This window comes from Trifolium pratense, linkage group LG4 (assembly GCF_020283565.1).
Source record: "Trifolium pratense cultivar HEN17-A07 linkage group LG4, ARS_RC_1.1, whole genome shotgun sequence".
In the NCBI taxonomy this organism is placed as follows: domain Eukaryota; kingdom Viridiplantae; phylum Streptophyta; class Magnoliopsida; order Fabales; family Fabaceae; genus Trifolium; species Trifolium pratense.
The window spans coordinates 331,442-354,552 of NC_060062.1; the positions used below are offsets into that span (position 1 = coordinate 331,442).

The following is a 23,111-nucleotide window of genomic DNA, read 5'->3' on the forward strand; positions in this document are numbered from 1 at the left end:
AATGATTAATATTACTATAATGAAAATAAATTTTACAAAATTTATATTATATGAATCATTCATAAAGAAATTTAGAAAAAATTGAACATCATTTGAAATGTTAATTGTTATCGAGACCTATCAAGATTATCAGTATTTGATAAAAAGCATAAACCGTTAATCTTAATAGGTTTCAATAACATATGAGAGACCGTTTGTTACGGATTAAAAAAATAGTGATTTTGATCTAAAATAAATATTAGTTTTTAGAGATTTTTAGAAAAGTTAAATTTACTTTGTGTTTGTTTATTATAGTAAAAATCACTTTTTTTAAATAAAATAATCTTTAGTTTGTTTTGATAGAACTTATAAAATTGATTTTTTTAATTATAAATAACCTTCTTTTTTTAACATTTCTTTTCTCTCTCCTCTAAAAAAATCTATTATTTTATAAGCTACTTTTAGTAGCTTATCATTTTTAGTTGTTTTCTGATTATTTCTAGCCGCTGATTATTTTAAAAATCTGTAACAAACAGATGCAAAACAATTAAAAGTGATTATTTTTATAAAAAAGGTGATTTTTTTCTAAAAATAAGTTATAACAAAGGGCCTCTGAAATGATTTTTAATTTCTCTACAAAAATTTATTGATTTATGGATGATCTATCTGATATAAATTTTCAATCCAATGGTGGATTTTTTAAAATTCATTTTCGTTATAATATTATTGATCACTTGTCCACCATGGACCACTTAGAATTTTCCATAGTAATAAGAAATAAATTTCCACAAATCCTAGGTGAACTCAACTGATAGAAATACCGAAATTATTAGTGTCGAACGTCATGATCGGGGTTCGAATTTTGGTCTCTCCACTTTGTGGGTGTGAATTTTCAATGACTTTGTTATTTCATCTATCAACATAAATAATTAAAGGGGTTTTCTAACTTAGACCCTAGTTAGGTCTAAGTTAGCAAGGTGCACCTTTTGAGTTGGACAAAAATACCCATTTTTTTTTTTTTGAAACAATAGAGCAACTGGGGCATGTATGTAATTTGCATCATAAAAATACCCTTTTTTTTTTTTTGAAACAATAGAACAACTATTACATTTTTTAAATTTCTTCCAAATTTCGACCTCATTTTACGTGCGAATCGAACGCCGATTTCAAAAACTAATACCGGAAACCTTTGTAAAATTGAAAAACGATCAAAATCCATATAAGGAACGTCGAGTTTCGTTGAGTATTGAGGGAGATAGAACCGGGTCAAAAACCGGGTCGCACGACCCGTTTCTGCATAAAACGGGTGGGAGGGACGATGAACAGTGCGCGTCGCCCACGCCCACTCTCACTGGCGGCGCGTGGGGGCGCGTGCGGCCTCAGGGAGGCTCTATTGTTTTTTTATTTTTTCATAATTAAATAGTAGATAATATTCTGGAAATTTTGGTATATTGTATGAAATTTTTGGAGACCCGAAACTATTTTTAGTTAATTAAATGAGTAAAAAGGTAATTAAAAATATTATAATTCCATAAAAAATTTCCAAAATTTTATGTAAAGTACTATGAATTATTTAGAACCCTCTTGTGTACCTCACTCTCCCTAGTTCAAGTCATGAAATTATTTTCACAAATTCCGCTGATTATTTAAAACCATTTAACAAATAATAATAATAATTTCATAGATTTGTACTCTGAAACCAATTGTTTTTTTATTTGTTTCTAATAAAATATTAGATAATATTCTGGAACTTTTGGTATATTTTATGAAATTTTTTGAGACCTGAAACTATTTTTCGTTAATTAAATGAGATAAAACGGTAATTAAAAACTATTGTTTGCTTCTGAAACCATTTAGCTGGAAGAATGGTTTCAGAGAGTTATACTGTGAAACCATTCTAGCAGTAAAATGGTTTCAGAAGCAAACAATTAAAAATCAACTCCCCTGAAACCATTCTATCAGTGAAATGGTTTCAAAGTACAACGCTCTGAAACCATTGTACCAGCTAAATGGTTTCAGAATGGTTTCAGAAGCAAACAATTAAGAAATTACTCACTGAAACCATTCTACCAGTAAAATGGTTTCAGAGAGTTATACTGTGAAACCATTCTACCAGCTAAATGGTTTCACAGTATTATATAAAGATAATTAAAGGTAGTGAAAAATTGAGTTTTTTTTTGTGTCCAAATCAAACGAACCAAGTCTCTATTTGTAGACAAAAAAAAATTATGAATTTTGGTATAAAAATAAAAAAATAAAAAATTAATTTACAACGAAATAATTGAGTTTAAAGTATTAAATGAAAAAAAAAACACGCCAACCACCCAGCAGTTGACACGTGTCCTGCTTTTTTAAAATGAAATTTTCTCTCTCCAGGCGCAGATCTAGTGTGGTGCACGCGCTGGCTTATCATGGAGATGGATGATCTGGACTGTCTGATTGATCCGACAGCCATGATGAGATCATCTCTTGGCCGTCTGATGGAAATCAACGGTCTGTAACGGTGGTCCTGCGGTAGGCGCGCGACACTGGATCAGCGCCAATATGTTTTTTTTTTTTTTTTTAGAAAAAAAGAAAGGGTATTTTTGTCCAACTCAAAAGGTGCACCTTGCTAATTTAGACCCAACTGGGTCTAAATTAGCAGCCCCCATAATTAAATATACGGCAGACAGTGAAGCTCACTTTTTTTTTTTTTTCTTTCTGATTTTGACCCTCTACACATTGAAAATTGAAATGTTCTTAACCTCCGACAAGTAACTAACTAGACTGTTTTTTTTGTTCTATAGAACAAGTGGTGAATAGTGAGTACCACTAAAACTCACACTGATTTGGTAAAAATCACCTAAACCAAGTAGAAATGCAAATTAAAATTAAAATCATCATGAAATGATACAGAACAAATAAATAAAAAAAGCTGAATGAAAAGAAGCAGTGACACTCAATCACTTGGTAAACGTTGCCAACAATTCATCCAAAACAGAAGCATCAACATCAGCAAACAATTCAAAGGGTTCATTTGATTTGGAAGCATCAGGGTTTTGTTGGCATAAAGTTGGACATGGCCAAAGCATAACATAGAATTGAATGGAATTTTCTAGAAACTACCCTTCTCAGTTGGTAAACAACATCATGGCTTGTCCATTGCCAGAAATGCCCCTCCTATAACTCATTTATTTTTTGCTCAAGACGAAGCTCAGAATGTGAAGGATATACATATACTAGATGAATATCAAAGGATTTCGGGCCAGAAGATCAACATGGATAAGTCTGAAATGGTTTTTAGTCCAAATACTCTAAGACAATACAAGGGCCAGTATACCACATCACTGATAGTATCACCAACACCAAGTATCTAGGACTGCCTACTCAAATAGGCAGGTCTAAAAATCGAAGTTTTTCAATTTTTAATTTATAGAATATGTGAAAAGCTTAAGGGTTGGAAGGAAAATAAGTTATCTTTTGCTGGCAGGGGTGTGCTCATTAGAGCTGTAGCTCAGGCTATTCCTACATATGTTATGAGTTTCTTTCAAATTCCTCAGAATATATGGCACCAGTAGTATAACTTGTCGGCTGTTGATGACTGATGCGAAATGCTTTATTTATTTATTTATGTTTTTAAGCTTCTTTGGAATCAGCTTAACACTCAACTACATGTAGACTTCGCAAAGACATCATGGGGCATATGGCGCAAACAAAATCTCCAACTTTGTTGGAATGTGCTCAAAGTGTCCTCCATTCATGGCAGCAAGTTCACAACCATAGTAGCATGTGTACAAGGAATGAAGGATGTAATCTCTGAACAAAATATTGAATTACTTGTTTTTTTATTGTCATGTTGGTGGTAGGTTATGCGTGAGTGTAATGTCTTTTTTTAATCGAACTTGTATTTAAACTAGCAAATATTGGAAATAGAACATGAAAGAATGATTTGATAGGGTGAAAGAGCAACAATGATTGGCAATTTTGAATCGAATTGTATATGTTTTGTTTCACCCTCGGATATATCACATCATATTCAGATGTATTATTCGGACCCGGATTGCTTAGAGTCATGCAGTTAGGGAACAATCTGGCCGTCCGTTTAAGATTTGACGGTTCAGATATAAAGATTTAATCAAACTATATAACTGTTTTATATCTAGACCCGCCTGATTAAAATCAGACGGTCAGATTTTCCATTCTGTCAAAAAATCCATGTTATTCGCTTTAGACACAAGTCTTTCATGATTTTGTCCTTTATAAAAGACATATGTTAAATTGAAGATTGTATATTGCATATAAACTATTCTTAATCTTGACTATTAAACAATGTGAGACTTTAAAATGTACATTATTGTATGCAGTATGTATGTCCATAATGTTGGAAAAAGCTTGGTTTGGAATTTTGGATGCCAGTTGGTTGTTTTCTCAATGAAAGGAATGTAAAAGAAAGGGATGTGGAAAATAACTAAATAATTAGGACCATTATATATTTTAGGCAGGGAATTCAACACCATAACAGCACTAAACTACAATAGCTAGTGCCATAACCTACCTAATATTTGTTTTGGTGTTCTTAACCTCATTCAAACTTTATAAGAACTAACAGTATGATTAGAAATAGGCAAGAATATGATGATAATCTTGTAGTGAATAAAAAATTTCGATTATCTATTGAGATTGAGAACAATGAAAGGAACTATTATTACAAGTTACAACACAACAACTTGCCACAACAATTCCAAGGCATGCAGATTATTCAGTTTAAATGCATAATAATCACTTGTGATAGTAAAATGGAAGGTTGCAAAAAGCTTTCAACAACAATAACACTCATTCAACTCAACAAAGATTCCACATATAAGTTATTGCTTCACAGTGTATCATCTAAATTCTTGAAAGTTAACATGACCGGTTGCTTGAGCGTGCTCCGCTGCTTCCTGAATATATTCACGGAAAAATCAGTACTCAAGTCAAGAATCATATAATGAGTGAATCGCTGATTTTGTTACCGAAATAGTAATGTGACCGAAGAATATTCAGTTTTAAAGTGTTTTGAAATTTCGTTAAATTCGTTTTTAGGGACTCAATAAAAAAGCAAAGTAAAATTTCAGGACTGAATTGATGATTCACGCTCTTATATAACACATAAAGCAAAGAATCAGGTACTGAGGAATGACCTTCTGACCAATAACTCCAATTTGGCATACGCCACAGCGCAGAGTGAAGTTGGCAGTGTCGGTGAATCTCCGTTTCCTGAGAATGAGCATCCATAATATTAGCACTGGTAAGGGATACCGAAAGCAGAAATAATTTGGAGAGGCAACTTAAAATGATGATAACCAAACTAAGTTGAGTAGAAAATTTCAAAAAAAGAACACCATGCAACACAACCAAACACTTACACGAAACAAAATGAACATAATTGCACCTGTGTGGTTTGTCAACATACTGAGAAAATTTTATGTTTGGCAAATGTTACGTTTTTTACAGCTTCGTTTTGGTTTTAAATTGAAAAAGAAATTAATCTAAAACCTTAATACGCACAACCAAAAAATAAGAGAAACCTTATATATAGAAATACACAACAAAACTCTACAAAACTAAATTCATATGAAGATTCAATAAGAAATGAAGACTACCTATGTTGGTCTTTAATAAAATTTAGAGCAATCTCCTCGACAGGTCCAATGCTTCTATTTTTTTGTATCGCAAATATGGTCTGATCAAAATCCTCAGGAGCTTCTTCGACAGGAGACATCTGATACATACACGGTGTAATCATTAGGTAACATAAAAACGGAAAATGCATATGAAAAGTAATTTCGTACGTTTCAATCGTAGCAGTAATTCACTTCTCAAGCAAGGATAAAAATGTGTGAAGCAAGAGAACCAATCAAGGAGTATAATTTATGGTATATGAAATTACATACAGCTAAAGCATCGTAGTGGAGACCATCATAAATCAGCATCACCCTTTCAGAATAGTTACCTTCCTGTCAAAAGTATTCGACAAAAAAAGAAGACGAAAATGTTCAGTTACAACTTACAAGGGCTTGACAAAACTTGAGAAGATATAGAACCGCATCAAATTGTCTAACCTGACCATACAAATCGCACCGCGTTGTCTGAATATCATATGCCGCAATCTCACGTCCATAATAATCTGCTAATATTGAAAGTTCAATTGCACCTTCACAACAAATATATAGCTTCATTAGCAGATCAAAGTCCAAACTAATGCAAAAACTAATAGTACTTTACTGCTAAATTTGCTAACTGAAGAGTTTAAAATGCCCTTTGAAACTCATTTTACGATCACCGACCACAAAACCCAGACCGACAAAACTAATAGTACTCACTACCTTTTATTAAAAAAAAAAGAAAAATAGTACTTCATTGCTAGAACCAAAACAACTGATGTTCAAATACAACTTTCCTAATGCACTCATCTGTACTTGGTATATATTTATGTTGACGAAGACTTATTAAAAGCCAAAATGTAGGGATAAAGGACACTGAAAGTAGCAATTCCAACTTGAGAAACAAAAATTAATAACTAATTCTAATAAATAGTTTTATACTTTAAAACAGCCATGATTAGGAAAAGATAGCGCAACTAACCTCCCCACTTCTCTGGGTCAAGAATCCAGTTACAATACTCTGGATTTGGCTTCCCAAGAAATGCTTCAGAATATTTCTCGGGATCACTTGCTACTGTTGCAGCTATAACCTTTAGAATGTCAAATATAACAAAATGTTAAGTCAAAATATGTGAATAAATGATTCCAATAACACCGAAGTGAAAATATACTAGGCAGTACAAGGGTACAAAAGTTCCGCTTCACTAATAAGTCCAAAATGATAGACAACGTAACTTCAAATACCAAAATGAAATACATGTTTCATGATGACACTCTTGTAGTTTTAAGTAATTTTCTAACAACACTTCGTGGAATATCATGGAGCATGGTGGATGGTAGTAAGGAATTTATAATGGACTGGTGAAAAAATATGGTGATCTACCTAAGTATGTAATATACCTTAATAACAGAAAACAACCAGAGAAGATGATAATCATACATGCAAAGGGTTATATGGTACTTCAAAGTTTAAAGTTGAGTTTTTGCAAAAGAAAAACATTCAAATGTGCATTCATTTATTTACTAAGGATGCTTTATAAAATTCTGCGTGTATTATACATGACTAAAAACTAAATATACTTCATGGGTTTTATAGTCCAGCCAAACATACATGTCAGTGTATTTCTGGTTTTCTAACAAACTTAACAAGCTAGAATCAAAGGTTACATAATGATTACCCTATATCTTGTTTTCTACTAGATAACCTAATTGACACAATATGCATTAAAATGAAGCATTCACATAAACCTGTATCTGGCATGCACTCTTAGCATATTCATAGCAAATTAAAACAAAAACAAAGAAAAATTACCTGTCTCAATTCAGCAGCTTTGGTTTGATCACGATCCATAACATATCTGAATTGAGCAAACATAACAAAAATGAATAAAAGGATATTGTAGTCTGTACATTATTTACACTTAAACGCGGTGTCCTAACACATGTCAATGTACGGCACCAACACAACACTGACACATAGGTTACATTTAATCACTATCATTCTCTTAAATTATTATCGATATCGATATCTAAGTGCCCGTGTCAGTGTTGTGTCTAGTGTACATGTCTATATCAATGCTTAAATTACGCAAACATAACAAAAATGTCAATGTACGACACCAACACAACACTGGCACACAGGTTACATTTAATCACTATCATATTCTTAAATTATCATCGATATTGATGTGTCCGGTTTGCATGTCTACACCGATGCTTCATAGTTTATACAAAGCTAAAGCTATAAAGATACTCACCCAACTGCATTAAATAGACAACTGTTATCAGAAGGAATAACCCTTCTCACAACAAAACCTTCCATGATGATAACTATTAACCTGAAAATCAATCACAAACACAATCATGGTTCAAAATTCAAATGAGCTATTAATCTATATAAAAACATAAACTTTATTTAACATCTTCCTCCAACAATTCAATATGAAACAACCCATTATTCTCAAATTGGTAATTAACAACAGATTAAGAAGATAACCTAAAATTCAACAAAAAAAAAAATCAAGTTTTGAATTCTTACTTGAACACGAGTTGAGCAAAAATTGAAGAATAGGAAGAATGAAATATGCAGATCTAATTGGAAGAGGAATTGGGTTTGGAATAAATAAAAGGATGAATAGGAAGCAGAAGTAAAAAGATGTTCTTGGCGTGGATGAATAAAATATAATGAGAATCTATAATCTTTAAATTTTGGGTATTTTTTGGATTTGAAAATAAAAAGGTTTTGTGTGTGACAGAATTATTAATATTAATAAATAATAATGAATGTGGATTTTTAAGGTTACTTTACTTGTTTGTGACTTACCGTTTTGAGATTGAGATCCCACTTTGTTCTTTGGACAAATCCCCATATATCTCGGTTATCAAAGATTTCAGTAAAAAAAAAAAAACAAGAAACTAGTAGTACAATATAACCAAATTCAATATACATAATTATTTTTTTAATAGATTATGCTAAATATTCTTCCGGGATACAGTATTTATTAAATATGTAAAAAAATACTAGTCACATCTAACTTTTAAGATATTAAATATATATTATTTTTTATATATATTTAGTGCACAAAATATTATTTTATATTTTAGACAACTTATATTTAAAATAAAAAGTTGTTAGGTGATTTATTGAAAGACAAATTTTCTAGGTTTTGTTAATATCTTGCCCCCCAATACGTTAAGTTAAGTATTAGAAACAATTTTTAAATCAAATACATTATAATTAGGGTCCGTTTGGTCCAGTTTTTTTTTTTAGTTTATGCAATATAAATTAGGTTTTATGTAATTTTATAAGTTCACACTAGTAAAAATTATAATTTTATAAGCTATTTTATCTTAAACTACCTTGACAAACTTATAATTATAAAAATTGCATATTGCATAAGCTCTAAAAAAAAGCTGGGCCAAACGAGCCCTTAAAACTGATCAATCTCTGTTCCCGTGAGTTTGACTTTGTTGATAGGAACATTGCATTATATATACATAAATTGAAATTTGAACCCTAAATACTTCACTTTTAGCCACAAAATTACTTGAAAAAAAAGGAGTTATTCAATCTCTTATTTTTTAAGATATCAGCCACATCATTATGATTTAAGGTTCCTGAAGACACTTAGCATAACCCTTAAGTTTTCATCTTAAAACAATTTTACAAGTGAAAACATTTTTTGTGTCACATAATCAATTTCAAAACAACTATACAAAAGTGGAGAAATATGACGAAGTAGTAGGTATTAATTGAATATTAGTAACAATGTGTTTTCATTAATTCCTATATATATTTTATGTATAAAATGAAGGAAAAAATTATCAAAAAATAAAATGAAAAAAAAAATATAAAGACAATGTTCAATTATCATCAAATTCTATATAAAAAATATATTTATCACTGATTTGTTTATCAACAATTTATATTACCCACATTTTCCATTTACTTGACCATTTTATTTTATAGAAATTAAAAAAGTGTACAAACCAGAAAAGAGACAATAGCACTTTCGCTATGTTACTCTTTTCAAATATTTGCATATTTTCCATTATAAAAAAATACAGTGTGAAAAATATTGAATCACATATTTAATAGCATTTTAGCGAAGGATGTGTTAAATGTGCAGTTAGCATGTTTTCAATCATATGTTGTTCAAACTTCACGCACGCGACATCAGGGACTCGCGTGCGCAAAAGTAGCATTTTAGCCTTTAGAATCATCACATCCTCACTATCAATATATACACTCTCCACATGTAATCTCTCCCTCAAAATTGACCTTTCTCAAAACATGTCCTAATTAAGGTGAAAATTTCTACTACCATTTCCTAATAGTAATACTACAATATTATAAAAACTGCAGAGAACATAGTGTTTTTAATGGGAACATAATCTTGAGAGGTAATAGGAAGATTAGAGGATTCACTAGGATAGCAAAGTAAATGTAATGCCGTCGACAAGAGCACCATTCTCTAAGGGGAACATACAAAAGTAAACTACAAACCTCAAATACTAAATTACATGTTCCTTATGCATATTATTGACCTGTGTTTGTTGAAGGAACTAAATAGATATACTACCGAAATTGGTGGTTATAATGTTGCAATGCACTCGATTTCAATCTTGGCGTCCAATGGCAAGGCAGCTACTTGATAAGTCGAGCGAGCTGGGAAAGGTGAAGGGAAATCTGAAACCATTGAAATAACAGATAAATAAAAAATGCGCAGAAGTTTAGGACATTAAAAATAAGTCTTTTCACTATAAACCGGCGATTGTTAGCTTCATCTGCTACAAAGAATGTAAATTGTGTCGAGAAAACATTAAAGTCGCTACTACAGAACTTACATTTAGCATAAATCTCATTGACTTTCTTAAAGTCCTTCAAATCAGCCAACCTGCAAAAATGTTTAAAAACTAGTTATCTTGCATTCTCGCCAGTACTCAATAACTATGGAAGGGAGGGGAATCCATACATAATTGTTGTCTTTACAACTGATGAGTAGCTGGCACCACCGGCTTTAAGGATTTCACCCATGTTCTTGAGAAGCTGCAACATGAAAAATTAATAAAATAAAATCAAAGATATGCATTAGTTTATCATACTCGGCATGATGGTTTTTCAATGACGAGTTAAATTCAATCGAAAACCTAAGACTAGGCACCATCATTTTATTGAAAATTGCCAAAGTTAATTCTTAATACAGTTACGTTTCAATTCAAGCCTCCACCCTAGAAACTAGTTAAGGTTCACCAACATCTCCTAACCATTCAAGAGTATCTTTTATTTTTCCATTCAATAACTGTAGACCAAGTTACAAAACTAACCAATGAATCAGTCCTAATCAATGATACCGAGACAAACACACATTCAGCATCATCAACGGGTAAAGGAAGCAAGAGATAATCAAGCACAATACTAATACAAGCAATCAAATGTTAAAATGTACCACCAAACCATGTGAAAGGCAATAAAGTACAATTACAAATCGCCTACGAAGCGCTGACACAGACATGTCACTAACACATCAACAACGATAGAAATTTAAGAAAATGAATTAATTGAATATAATCACATGTGTCTGTGTTTGACACTAGCACCTGACCTGCCTTCTATCATAAGTGTCAGTGCTACAGAGCAAATTACAACGAAATACGTAGAATGTCAAGCTCTTATATATCATAAAAATGAAACTTTGCAATGCAAGGGTAAAGCTATGATTTTGTTGTACCTGTTCAGTTTGATCTTCAACATTATCAGAGATGAACTTCCCTGTCTGCATTGAAGAGCAAAAACACATTAATATTATCACAACACAACACAACCTATTCAAGCAGACACCAACTATGAAGCACAAACACTCATCGGATTAGGCATGTCCCGGTGTCAGACACACATCTGTGTTCGACACTGACACATATGATTACATCGAATTATGTCATTTTATCAAATTATTATGGGTGCGACATGTTAGTGTCTATGTCGTGTCTGATATCCATGTGTGTCCGTGCTTCATAGGACACCAACACGCACACACACAAACAGACACAATGTATGTACAATCATTATAGTTCTAGATGGCAAACCTGAGGAACAAGACCAAGAACACCAGAGACAAAAAGAATGTTGTTGACTTTGTTTGCTTGAGAATATGGTCCTAAAGCTGCAGGAGCTTTTTCTGTTTCAACAGCTTCCTTAATTACTATTCCTATAATCAATCAAAACAAACACTAAATCATTGATTCACACATTCCTCACTCAATGACAAATATTGCAATTTTATTTATTTATTTATTTATGTAAAAAATGTAACTTTCTGGGTTTTGATGGAAAAAGCAATGAAGAGAAAATGATTGATGGGTACTTACGGGAATCAGAAGAAATGGCCAAGCATTTGAATGATGAAGAGAGTTTCGATGAGGAAAGGGTAACACACCCTCTTCTGGTGTTCAATGGAGTGTGGTTGCACAGTATGCCGCCGCCGTTTATGGCCGGAATCTGGAAGCAGGCGGTGCCACCACATAACGACGCCATTTCTCAGTCTCACTCACCAGTCTAACTCTCACTCTCTTTGTATTTTTTTGTTTTTGTTTTTTCACTGTCAGTTAAATCTGGTTCGGGGTCAGCTTTGACATCAAGTGTTCCAGCTCTCTTCTGATCGTAGTTACGAGATCGAACCACGTTCATCCTACCAAGTTCAGCGTCAATCACCACCCAAACAACTTATACAAAGTGTGTTAATTCATAAGTTTTCACTAGCAAAAATTATATTTTGATAAGTTGATTTTTTACAAACTACATTGAAAAGCTAATAATACATAAAAACTTATTTATTTGCATAAACTCAAAAATAAGTCGATCAAAACAAACCCTTATAGCGTTTTTTGATAAATACTCCCTCCAATCCTTTTTATAAGGAACAATTTGAAAAAATCACACAGACCAAGGAAGCATATTTAACATAGTTATTTTTATTTAATACTCTTATAAATTTAAATTTATTCCATATATACCCTTATTTAATTACTCTTTATTCAACTAACTTACTTATTTTTAAATTCTCTCCCATAATAAATAAGGACATAAGTGAAATCGAACAATTAAAACATTTAAAAATTGATCAAAATTTCTTATAAAAAAGACCAAATTTTTTGCCCTAAGTGTTCCTTATAAAAAGGACCGGAGGGAGTAGCTTATAACTTTTTTTTTAGAATAAGCAGCTTATAACTTATATTTGTTTTTTTTTTCCTCTTAATTTTGAAAAATAAAGATTAATTAAACAATGATATTTCTAAGGTTTAATTACTTAATTGGTCCCTTAAAGACATTTATGGTTTCAAATTGGTCCCTTAAAGAAAAAAAGGGCCAAATTGGTCCCTTAAAGACCTTGCCGTTAAACATTTTGGTCCTTTCCGTCCAGAAACTGTTAATTTTTACAGGTGGCGAACTGAATGCTTACGTGGCTGCTATGTGGCTGCTATGACTAGACAAAAAAATTGGGTGATTGTGTATTTAACTTTGTTTGTTGATTTTAATCAAAAAAAATTAGGGTTCTTTCATATTCATCTTCATCATTCTCTTCTTCTTCTTCTTTTGAGTAGCAATAGCGACGGGTGGTGGTGTTGGGTAACGACAATAATGGCGGAAACAACCACTGTGATGGGTGTTAGGTGGAAGGTGAGATCTGAAACAAAAGGTGGTGGCTAGCTCGTGGAACCGCGACCACATCAGATCTACGACAGACAGAAGTTTTCCGGCGAAGCTTACCCTTTGTCTATTTGTTTTCTAAGCAGCGATGTTGATTTTAGGCATAAAATAATTCATAAAAGATGGGTGTGAAGAAAACATGGAAGAATTCATAATCTCGATGTTGAATGTGTGAAAGAACAAAAAAGAATTGATAGAAAGATGAATATGAAGTTAAAGGATGTAATTGCTAAGCTTATAACACTTCTTCTGGGAAATTTAATTTTGTTAGGCCACAATAGTTGGCTTTTATTTGCTTAGTTTGATTCTATGGTTGTTGTCAAATTTATTTCAATTTGTTGTGGTTTGCCCCAATTCAAGTGAAACAGAGAACAATACCATCATACAGGCGGCGCTGGGATGGACGGCGCAAGCTCTTTCTTTTTTTTCCTTTCTGAGTTTTCTGTTTTATCTCTTTTGTTTTTTAATTTGCCATTTTTTTTTATTTTAAATTTTAACTTTAAGTTTTTATTTTAAAATTAAATGATTTACCTAGTAAGCAGCCATGTAAGCACCCATGTGAGCAGCCACGTAAGCATCCAGTTCGCCACCTGTAAAAATTAACAGTTTCTGGACGGAAATGACCAAAATGTTTAACGGCAAGGTCTTTAAGGGACCAATTTGGCCCTTTTTTTCTTTAAGGGACCAATTTGAAACCATAAATGTCTTTAAGGGACCAATTAAGTAATTAAGCCTATTTCTAATGTTGGTGAGTGGCTATGCATGTGAAGATGGTGCTGACTGCTGTGAGGTAGAATTTGAAAGAGGACACAAGCACGGACCAAATCTAGTGTTGGTGGTGTGCAATTGAAATGTAGAAGTAACTCTCTAATAGGTTGACATATATTTTGGGACAAATTAGTGTCCTTAGTACCTAGAAAAATACTCCCCAAATAAATACTTCCGTCATTCCAAAATCCAAAATGTAAGTCACTCTGAAAAAAAAAATTGTATCAAAATGTAAGTCGTATTACAATATCAATGTATAATTATTGTTGATTTTCCTACATTACTCTTTTTTATTATCTTTTTTTAATGAGAGAGAAAGGAGAAGTTATTAATTCTTTTTTCTTTTACAAAGCTTTAAATGTCATGTGAAGGGTAAAAGAGGAAAAAACAATATAATTTTTGTCAATATTCACAAAAGTTAGCAATTCCTTAATATGCATAAAAATGTTAAAGTGACTTACATTTTGGAACGAATAAAGTATTTCTTAGGCACACTCACATGAAGATAAAAAAATTAAATAGAAAATGATTAAAGTAATATACATTGATGTGACTATTTTATTTTATATTTACTTTTTTTAATTTGTGTATCTGTGCCTAAATCTTATGTCCAAATTTTTGCGGCTAGGTAAGGCTATATCTCTGCTGACCTAAATAAAGTGCTTATGATTATGAGTAGAGTGGAGTCAATTGGTGCATACTAGTTCCTCACCGCTTCAAGGTACATGGAAGGGGTTGTAAGGGATATTCACCTTGGCAAATTTGAGAGCTACTTCAATACAATATCGAAGTATATCTCTTAGAAATCAGAGTTTTGGATAAATTATAAGTTATTTAATACGAAGTTACCATAAAAAAAGTTATATATCAACTTTTTTGAAACGAAGTCATATACAAAGTTAATGCTAGCTCGTAATTGCTTAGCGCATGTTTGCTTCACCGATGATTCAACGCCATCGTGTAGCAAAGTAGAAGCTTGCAATTATAGCTTCTCCGAGAAAATGGGATTTCACCGCAGAACTAAACATACACTTAACCTATTTTTACAAAAAAGAAAAACTAAACTATTCATGAATGTGGTCATGCACATAAGTTCTACAAATAGGACATGATCCTTGTTGGACAAACCACTTGTCAATGCATTCTAAATGAAAAATGTGGCAACATTTTGGAAGTATTCTAACCAATTCTCCATCCTCAAAATCCTGCAAAACAAAATGTAAAGATGTTAGAGTCAGTTTAGTTTCTTTAACAAAAAACCAAGAATTAGTTTAGTAAACATAATTAAAATTATTGTTGCATTAGACTCTCAAGTTTTATTAAAATTAGTATAGAGAACATTTTTCAAGTTTGTAACAAAGTGAAAATTTATTTAAGTTTTCCAATATGCATGATATCACAATTTCTCTTATACAGTTATGTACCTCATGGTCACATCAAATTTAATATGACAATCTTATCTTGTCAAAAATTTATTAATGTGACAGTCATTCCTCATGGACATACATGGTTGCATTAATAATATTAGAGGATGCTATTTCAACATCAAATTTAAGAATAAAAATTTGACATCAACTTTTCATCACTTACAAGCATGGAACCCAATATATACAAATAATATTTAAAAAATAAAAAAAAATGTATATTTGTTATATTTTTATTAAAAAATTGTATTGGAATAACATTATTCACATTCATACTTAACATATTAACAGTTAATTAATTAACATACTAGTTTAGAGGCTAATGTCAATGAAAAAAGTTGAATATTTTAGAGCTTATAAATCAATGGCTAATATTAAAAATTTTGAAGAATTAAAGAGGTGTTTGGTTATTACCTGGAAGCAAATTGAGCAGCAAGATTCATTGTATAATTTCATCATTTTGTTGGAGCTAAATTGTTGAAATGGAAGCTTCATAATACAACTTTGGGACATACCCTTAACTCCCATGTTGTCATAAATATCTGAAAACAGTCCTCCATAAGTTGTTTCTAGTGAATTGATCTGAAAACACAAAATTTCACAAAATGTTAGTAACTAAAATTTTGATTGCAATAAGTTAATTTAACATTTAGTTGGATTTTTATTAATTTATAGTACTTACATAAAATAGATAAGCTTGTGCAACAATTGGACATATGCAATCCATAAACACTTTCCCATTTAATAAACTTCTCAACAAAGCAACCTGCAATTTCACACCAAAATTTTTAGGTGAGAAGAAAATTAAGATTCACACAAACATGAATTCCAAACACGATACTGACATCAGCCTCTAGACAACAATAATATTTTAAAAAAATAAAAGTGATTATGTGTGTCAACGTCTCTTAAGCACGAACAGATATAAGGATATTAGATATGACACCGACACATCAACACTAGAAATATATTAAATAAATTAATTAATTGAACATAATCACATGTTCAGTGTCACGTTGGTGTCAGGGCACCTAACACTTTTGTGATCAGATGTGTCAATGCTACAGAAATCGGTGTCATGTTAATGTCGGACACAAACACACCTTCAATAGTAACCAATTACTAGAGAGACACAAGAAACATTACCTTGGAAAATGGCTCAAGAGAATCAAAACTCATCAATTCTATGGCTGCAATAGCTCCTGCAATTGCTCCTTTTCCAGCTCCATCAAGAAAACCAGATTCTCTTGTCTGTCCTTTGATAGCTCCTGCTATTGTTCCTATTATTGACCCTCCTAAGGTTCATAACCCATTATTTTCAGTAACATATAAATATGATATACCAATAACATATAAATATATAAAAGAAAAACAAAATGTAACATACCTAATGCTAGAATACAAGTAAATGCAGCAAAAAGAATTCTCTCCATAACTTTCATGAATTTCTCAAATGCAGAACAACCAATGACACTCAACACCCTTAAACAAAGGGCTCCCTTACAATTATTTATTGCTTCTATTGTTCCACAAAACCACTTAGTCATAGTTGGTGAAGTGATGGTATTAGCCATATTCTGAGAAGATTTTTAAGAATGATGTAGGTGTAGGTGTAGATGTATTAGATAAGCATTTATATATATAAATTTGTATAAGCATATATTTATAACTATTGAATCTAAGTGCTATATATAGTCTTTGAGTCATGATTTTTTTTAATATAAATATAATTTCCCCACCTATACACCTCATTTTATTATTTTATGAAGGATAGACACTCTTCAGATTAGACGTGTTTCGGTGTCAAACACCAACAGAACACGACACTTATAATTATACTGAATTATGTTATTTTCTTAAATTATCATAGTGAGTTGTTAGGTGTCTCTTTTTGTGTCTGTGTCTCCACCTTATAATTTATTTATGATAAGATACATATTTCAAGTTTTCAACACATTTTTTTTAACTTTTTTCTGTCTCAATAAATAAGTAGTGTAAATAGTGATGTCAACATTTTGCTGTGGAAAAGATATTTTTTACATAACTAACATTGTAGTGATGAGTAATTGAATACGTGTATCAATTTTGTTGCTTCTGAAAACTGAAAACTGAAAATTTTGAAAAGATAAAAAAATTCACTTAGCTCCAAAATCTTATAAACTGTACCATTAAATGGTTACATAGAATAGGGCAAAATATTGGAACCGCCCTGTAATATGGACATGAGAAATAAAAGCTCTGAACAGTACAGTTCCTTAGATTTATATTGAAATATATTTATAGCGTCGACAAATTCTAACTCAACTGATAAAATATTGGAATTGTTATGTTCGATGTTGTGATCACAAAGTTCGGACTTCAGACTTTAATTTCTTCACTTATGTATGAGAGTTTTCGATAACTACTATTATTTCGTCTATTTACCAAAATAAATATACGTAGGTATATAAAAACAGAACACATCCCTAAGAAAAAGGTAGAAACATAAGACATCACATGTTAGTTCAATTACCACCAAATTATTATCATTGATTTTGTTTTTTTCAATCTGTCTTTTAGGGGTCACTTTGTTGGTTACCTAACTAAAAGGAACTGTGACCAATTACTATTTTTCACTGTTGTCATGAAGTGAGTGTGAGTATGTGTAGATGAATCATTCATTTTAGAATAACAAGTTGCAAATGGGTCACAAGAGTAACAGTCCTAAAATAAATGACTACATTGAAATAAAAATTTGTTTTAAAATAGTTGACCTATTTAAATTTTAAAACAATATTTTTTAATTTACAAGAAGTTATATTTTTTGTGTCAAAAAAAAAAGAATTTTTTTTTTTTTTTTGCGTAAATCAACTACACACAATTGCAGAGATTAACTCATCAAGCAAGGTAAAATTATCTTTCAATTTTTTTTTAATGCTAATGCATTCTCATTCTCATAACTAATTTGAATCCAAAATCTCTGAATAAACTTAAAAAAGAACTAATCATTTCATCCAAATGATATTTAAGATGAAAATTAAATAATCTAACTATATATATATATATGTTGTACAAAAAAAGAAACTACAGCATGTATATTAAATTTGTCAATAACTTGTATTGACTTTGTAAAATAATGCTTCAATTATTAGGATTCATACATTTTCATTTAATTAATAATTGTTTTGAATTTTTAAATATTAAATTCACTTATATGGTTGTTCAATGTCCAATGTGTTGATCCAATCTAGTGATCTTCACTATCCACTAGTGGTATCAGAGCCCGGTTGGGGGAGCAATAAGTGATTAGTGATGGATCGTGAGCATGGAGAGACTCACATTTGAAGGAAGATGTTGTGATCCATCAAGTGTGAGTTAAAGTCTCACATTGGTTGAAAAAATTAAGGTTGAACATTTTATAAGTAATAAGAAGACCCATAAACCTAATGTCTTAAAATTTTAAATTAAAACGTAGTATCAAAATCACTTATATTATTGTTTAATGTCTAATGTGTCGATCCAACTCAATAATACTCTTCTGCTACAACACAACACTTACAAAATAACTTATTGTCTTTAAATACATCCAACTTATTTAGCTAAATGATGACTCTGATATCACTTAAATCAAACTAATAGGACCACACAAAAAAAACTAATAACCAAGACCACAAAAATACTAATCAAGGGATTATAACTAAAGCCAAAATCTTAATTCATTTTAGGTGTATAAATCATTCAATCTTAACTAATGTGAAACCAACTAGCCATACTTTTGAGTTGATGAGCCAAATCCAAATATTTGATGGCCTCACAATTTGAACACAAATAAAATGAAAAATAACTAAAACAAGGTGCTGGAAAAGTGGTTCCATGATGTTACATTACTTCAGTTCTGTGGGCTGAAATAGTGATTTAATTGCATTAACTCATTGGTAGATATAGTTTTGATATTTTAGTCCTTAGAATACGTCATTCCATTTTTCTAAAATTAATACTCGAAATGGCCGACAATAAATATGTATTTGATTTGCAAAAATATCAAGCATGACAAATATTTGGTAAGATATCAAGGAAAAATACAAGATTCTTTGTTTATTTATTATATAACAAAGAAATTTAAAGAAGTTGAAAAGGAGAAATATTTTTGACTTGACATATTTGTATCCTACAAGTTAAGTCATAAAATTGAATTTGCAACATTATTTTGATACAATCCAAGATATAGTTGTACTTAGTGCAATGAAAATTAATTGTAAAATTACTACATGCATGATATGGTTATGTATAAGGTAACGTGCTTAAAAAAAAAAGATTATTTTGTTTAATTAAGTGCAAAAATCTAGCCTTAAATACTTTATCAATATTTCATAATTTTTTTTATCCATCCATCAATTACTAGTTCAATTATTTGGCATTGGATGCCCACCGATTTGTTTTATATGCGAGAATGGTAATTTTTGTCCTGTGTTTAAAATTGTCTTGATGCACAATTACGGTTAAATGAATCCATAACAAATTAATACTCATGTAATTCATAATTCAAAAGTCAAAAGAAATCATGTTTGCGGAAACTTGTATCTAAGAGTGTGTTTGGTTTCATAATGCAAACATAAGCATAAAGAACTCTAGAAATACTTCTCGAGTCTAAACAAATTATCAATTTGAAATTTTTTCCGGCATATTTAAAAAGTCTCACATCATTTGAGAATCGAGATTAAGAGTAGTTTATGTATAATATCCACACATCTTAACTCACTGATGCGTCTTTTACAAAAGATAAAACCATGAAGACTCACATGCATCCCAAAATGGACAATACTTCAGAATATGGGTGACACACTTGAAACTGAAACGGAACATAAATTTATACTAATTAAACATACACATCATGTAATTTGTGGGTAATTTACTAATTTGAATTTGAAATTGTTGGGTCACGGGGATTTTAGAGTTCATCACCACAATTTAATATAAGCGAGTTTAACATTATATCTTAACTCAAAATTTTAATACATTAGGTACAAGGGCATGTTTTCCCCCTCAAAGGAATTTTTTTATCTTTATATATATATATATTTGCATCGTCATTGCTTTTTCTCAATGAGACAGTCGTTTGAACACTTGGGCTAGGAAGACTTTTAATATAAGAAGTCAGTGAAACATTAACTCTATTAACTCTAATACATTCGATCATGAGAGAATCTAAATGATCATCATATTAATAAATTAGGTACAAGGGCATGTTCTCCCCCTCAAAAAGGAATTTTTTATTTTTTTCTTCATTGTTGTTGCTTGCTCTCAATGAGACATGTTAGAAGTCCCACATTGGCTAGAGATATGACAAAGATAGCCTTTATAAGTGTAGTGCAAACCTCAACTCTCAAGCTAGCTTTTGTGGTTGAGTATATGCCTCTAAAATTCTAATAAGACAAGTCGTATGAACACTTGGGTTAGTAAAATTTTCGATACAAGAAGTCGGTCAAACTATTAACTCTAATATGTTAGGCTAAGAACTTGAACCTTGAACAATCATATAAATGAGTTGAACGATCATATTATAAACAAAAACTTTATATATAAGACATTAAATATACATGTTTTTTTTTTTTGACAAATAAATATACATGTCTTATATATCATTTAAATAGTGTTCAACATTTATTTTTTCACTAAATGTAACTATGTAAGTCGCTTATTGAACTACCAACAAGAAAATTTGAACCATTTTTGGTAAACTCAAAGCACAATTTATTGTATGAAGAGTTTATAACACATACTCCCTCCGTCCCAAATTATAAGGGAAAAAAACCCTTTTTTTGTCCCAAATTATAAGGGAAAAAATTATTTTCAAGAATGTTTTTCCCTTATTCTCATAAAATTAAATGCAAATTGCATTTAATTTTTTTTTCTCTCTCTCTCCCCTTTTTTCAATAAACAACAATCAATAAAAATTGATTTTACATCTTCCTATGCAACTTATTCCAAGAAAAACCCACGAAAACATATTTCAAATTATCATATTTTACTTTTTATTAATAAATGTGATTTTTTTATTTTCCCTTATAATTTGGGACGGAGATAGTTCATATCACGTTGATATGACAAGGAGTTTGATTTTCTAATTTCTTCAACTTAATTATGGAAAACTTATATATACACCAAACTCGAAAGAAATCTTTTCCTAGAAACTTGGATGCATATGCATGCCTAACCACTTTCAATTTATTTGGATATTAATAATACATAGATGATTTTATCTTTGACATGCATGGTATCACAAATCACACGTGTACTAATTAATCTGATCATATAAGTGTGGTTATCCAAATTATTCGAGTATTATCCAAATCATGCCATGCATTTTTACGACAAGGTCTTGATTCATAGTATAATTAAACAATAGATGGTCTTGGTTCATAGTATAAACAATATTCTTTAATTAGATGTTACTTATCTCTCCATCAAATTCTAAATTAGGTAGAGTCTCTTGTTTTAATTAGAGGTTACTTATCTCTCCATCAAATTCTAAATTAGGTAGAGTCTCTTGTTCTTAAAATTGGAACTTCAAGAAAATAAAAACCATACATGCATGCACATAACTCAATCTATTATATAGGCCAATTTTTTCTTTAAAATTAACTAAAAGGCCAATGAATTTAACATGAAACTTTAGAAAATTTAATTTTATATGCATGATTTTCTAATTTTATTTTATTTTAATAATTAAGTATTTAAATATGTTAAAAACTATTGTAGACAAATATATTTAAATTATTGAAAAAATTATCAAATTTATAATGTAACATAAAGTTCAAAATCTAATATAATGATAAAAATAATAGATATTAACTATATTTATTTAAATAAACCCACTTCATAAGACTAAAAAGATATATATATAATTTTTTGTGGTACATTAATTAACCTAACATATTTAACCAAATAGATTTCTAAAAATATTTTAATTTTGTTTATATTTAAAAAAAGTTTTAGGTTGGCCTAAACCTACTACTTGTATGTATCCCTTAGATCAGCTGCACAATTTCCACGATTATTGTACCGTATATATGTCGTAGGAGGGACCTAAACTCTGGCCGACCGATTAAGATCGGACGGTCTAGAAATATAAATTTCTTTTTAGGTTATCATGATATTGATACGAAGTTTCCACCGCCGTTAGCGATGACTAATCTCCGTCGGGGAACCTGTGGGACACACAAGGTGGGTTCTTCCATCCCAATTGTATTTTTTTCATACGCATGAGCCAGAAGTCGAACCCTTGACCACATCTTAAGAAGACCGAGACCTCACTTGGACCAATTCATTGTTGATATATATATATATATTTCAAATCAAACTGTATAATTGTTTTATATATGAACCGTCTGATTAATATAAGATGGACATATCTTCCCTAACTGCATATGACTACATGCAAATTTGACTGTATGCGATCCAAATCTGTCATATGCAATCCAAATTTGACTAGATTGTACTAATTAAGTTGTTATTGTTGCAGTCTAACCTATTTTCACTTGGTTTATAATGTTAATTAATTTACACAATATTCATTTTTTTTTTCACCGCCAGTTTTGACATACTAGATCGCTAATTTAATTTAGGGGATGA

At 30.8% G+C, this 23,111-nt stretch overlaps 3 protein-coding genes across 3 annotated transcripts; all 3 read right to left on the minus strand.

The window, feature by feature from the left end:
- Window positions 1–4,605: 4,605 nt before the first annotated feature.
- On the minus strand, window positions 4,606–8,329 carry LOC123920548 (OVARIAN TUMOR DOMAIN-containing deubiquitinating enzyme 2). Its single transcript, XM_045972828.1, has 9 exons — window positions 8,140–8,329; window positions 7,859–7,939; window positions 7,414–7,459; window positions 6,583–6,691; window positions 6,060–6,151; window positions 5,892–5,954; window positions 5,601–5,719; window positions 5,139–5,214; window positions 4,606–4,898 (listed from the first exon to the last, which is right to left on the minus strand). The coding sequence occupies exons 2-9, from the start codon at window positions 7,921–7,923 to the stop codon at window positions 4,842–4,844; spliced, it is 627 nt and encodes a 208-aa protein (XP_045828784.1). The 5' UTR covers window positions 7,924–7,939; window positions 8,140–8,329; the 3' UTR covers window positions 4,606–4,841.
- A 1,574-nt stretch (window positions 8,330–9,903) lies between these two features.
- LOC123920549 (reactive Intermediate Deaminase A, chloroplastic-like) lies at window positions 9,904–12,191 on the minus strand. The gene is made up of 6 exons (XM_045972829.1): window positions 11,970–12,191; window positions 11,688–11,809; window positions 11,333–11,377; window positions 10,577–10,650; window positions 10,449–10,498; window positions 9,904–10,290 (listed from the first exon to the last, which is right to left on the minus strand). The coding sequence occupies exons 1-6, from the start codon at window positions 12,133–12,135 to the stop codon at window positions 10,196–10,198; spliced, it is 552 nt and encodes a 183-aa protein (XP_045828785.1). The 5' UTR covers window positions 12,136–12,191; the 3' UTR covers window positions 9,904–10,195.
- A 2,752-nt stretch (window positions 12,192–14,943) lies between these two features.
- Window positions 14,944–17,163, minus strand: LOC123920550 (NEP1-interacting protein 1-like). Its single transcript, XM_045972830.1, has 5 exons — window positions 16,888–17,163; window positions 16,647–16,795; window positions 16,183–16,266; window positions 15,915–16,082; window positions 14,944–15,281 (listed from the first exon to the last, which is right to left on the minus strand). The coding sequence occupies exons 1-5, from the start codon at window positions 17,072–17,074 to the stop codon at window positions 15,141–15,143; spliced, it is 729 nt and encodes a 242-aa protein (XP_045828786.1). The 5' UTR covers window positions 17,075–17,163; the 3' UTR covers window positions 14,944–15,140.
- Between the last annotated feature and the right edge of the window lie 5,948 nt (window positions 17,164–23,111).

What these genes read in the sequence shown, in the direction of transcription:
- LOC123920548 (XM_045972828.1), bottom strand. Translation starts at nt 7,923, where the DNA reads ATGGAAGGTTTTGTTGTGAGAAGGGTTATTCCTTCTGATAACAGTTGT. An exon ending in TCCACTACGATGCTTTAGCT is followed by an intron (nt 5,720 to 5,891) that starts GTATGTAATTTC and finishes TGTATGTATCAG; the next exon opens with ATGTCTCCTGTCGAAGAAGC. An exon ending in TTGGAGTTATTGGTCAGAAG is followed by an intron (nt 4,899 to 5,138) that starts GTCATTCCTCAG and finishes GAATATATTCAG; the next exon opens with GAAGCAGCGGAGCACGCTCA.
- LOC123920549 (XM_045972829.1), bottom strand. Translation starts at nt 12,135, where the DNA reads ATGGCGTCGTTATGTGGTGGCACCGCCTGCTTCCAGATTCCGGCCATA. An exon ending in TTGAAGATCAAACTGAACAG is followed by an intron (nt 10,651 to 11,332) that starts GTACAACAAAAT and finishes TTCATGTTGCAG; the next exon opens with CTTCTCAAGAACATGGGTGA. An exon ending in GTTGTAAAGACAACAATTAT is followed by an intron (nt 10,499 to 10,576) that starts GTATGGATTCCC and finishes ACATTTTTGCAG; the next exon opens with GTTGGCTGATTTGAAGGACT.
- LOC123920550 (XM_045972830.1), bottom strand. Translation starts at nt 17,074, where the DNA reads ATGGCTAATACCATCACTTCACCAACTATGACTAAGTGGTTTTGTGGA. An exon ending in CTCTTGAGCCATTTTCCAAG is followed by an intron (nt 16,267 to 16,646) that starts GTAATGTTTCTT and finishes GTGAAATTGCAG; the next exon opens with GTTGCTTTGTTGAGAAGTTT. An exon ending in GCTGCTCAATTTGCTTCCAG is followed by an intron (nt 15,282 to 15,914) that starts GTAATAACCAAA and finishes TTTGTTTTGCAG; the next exon opens with GATTTTGAGGATGGAGAATT.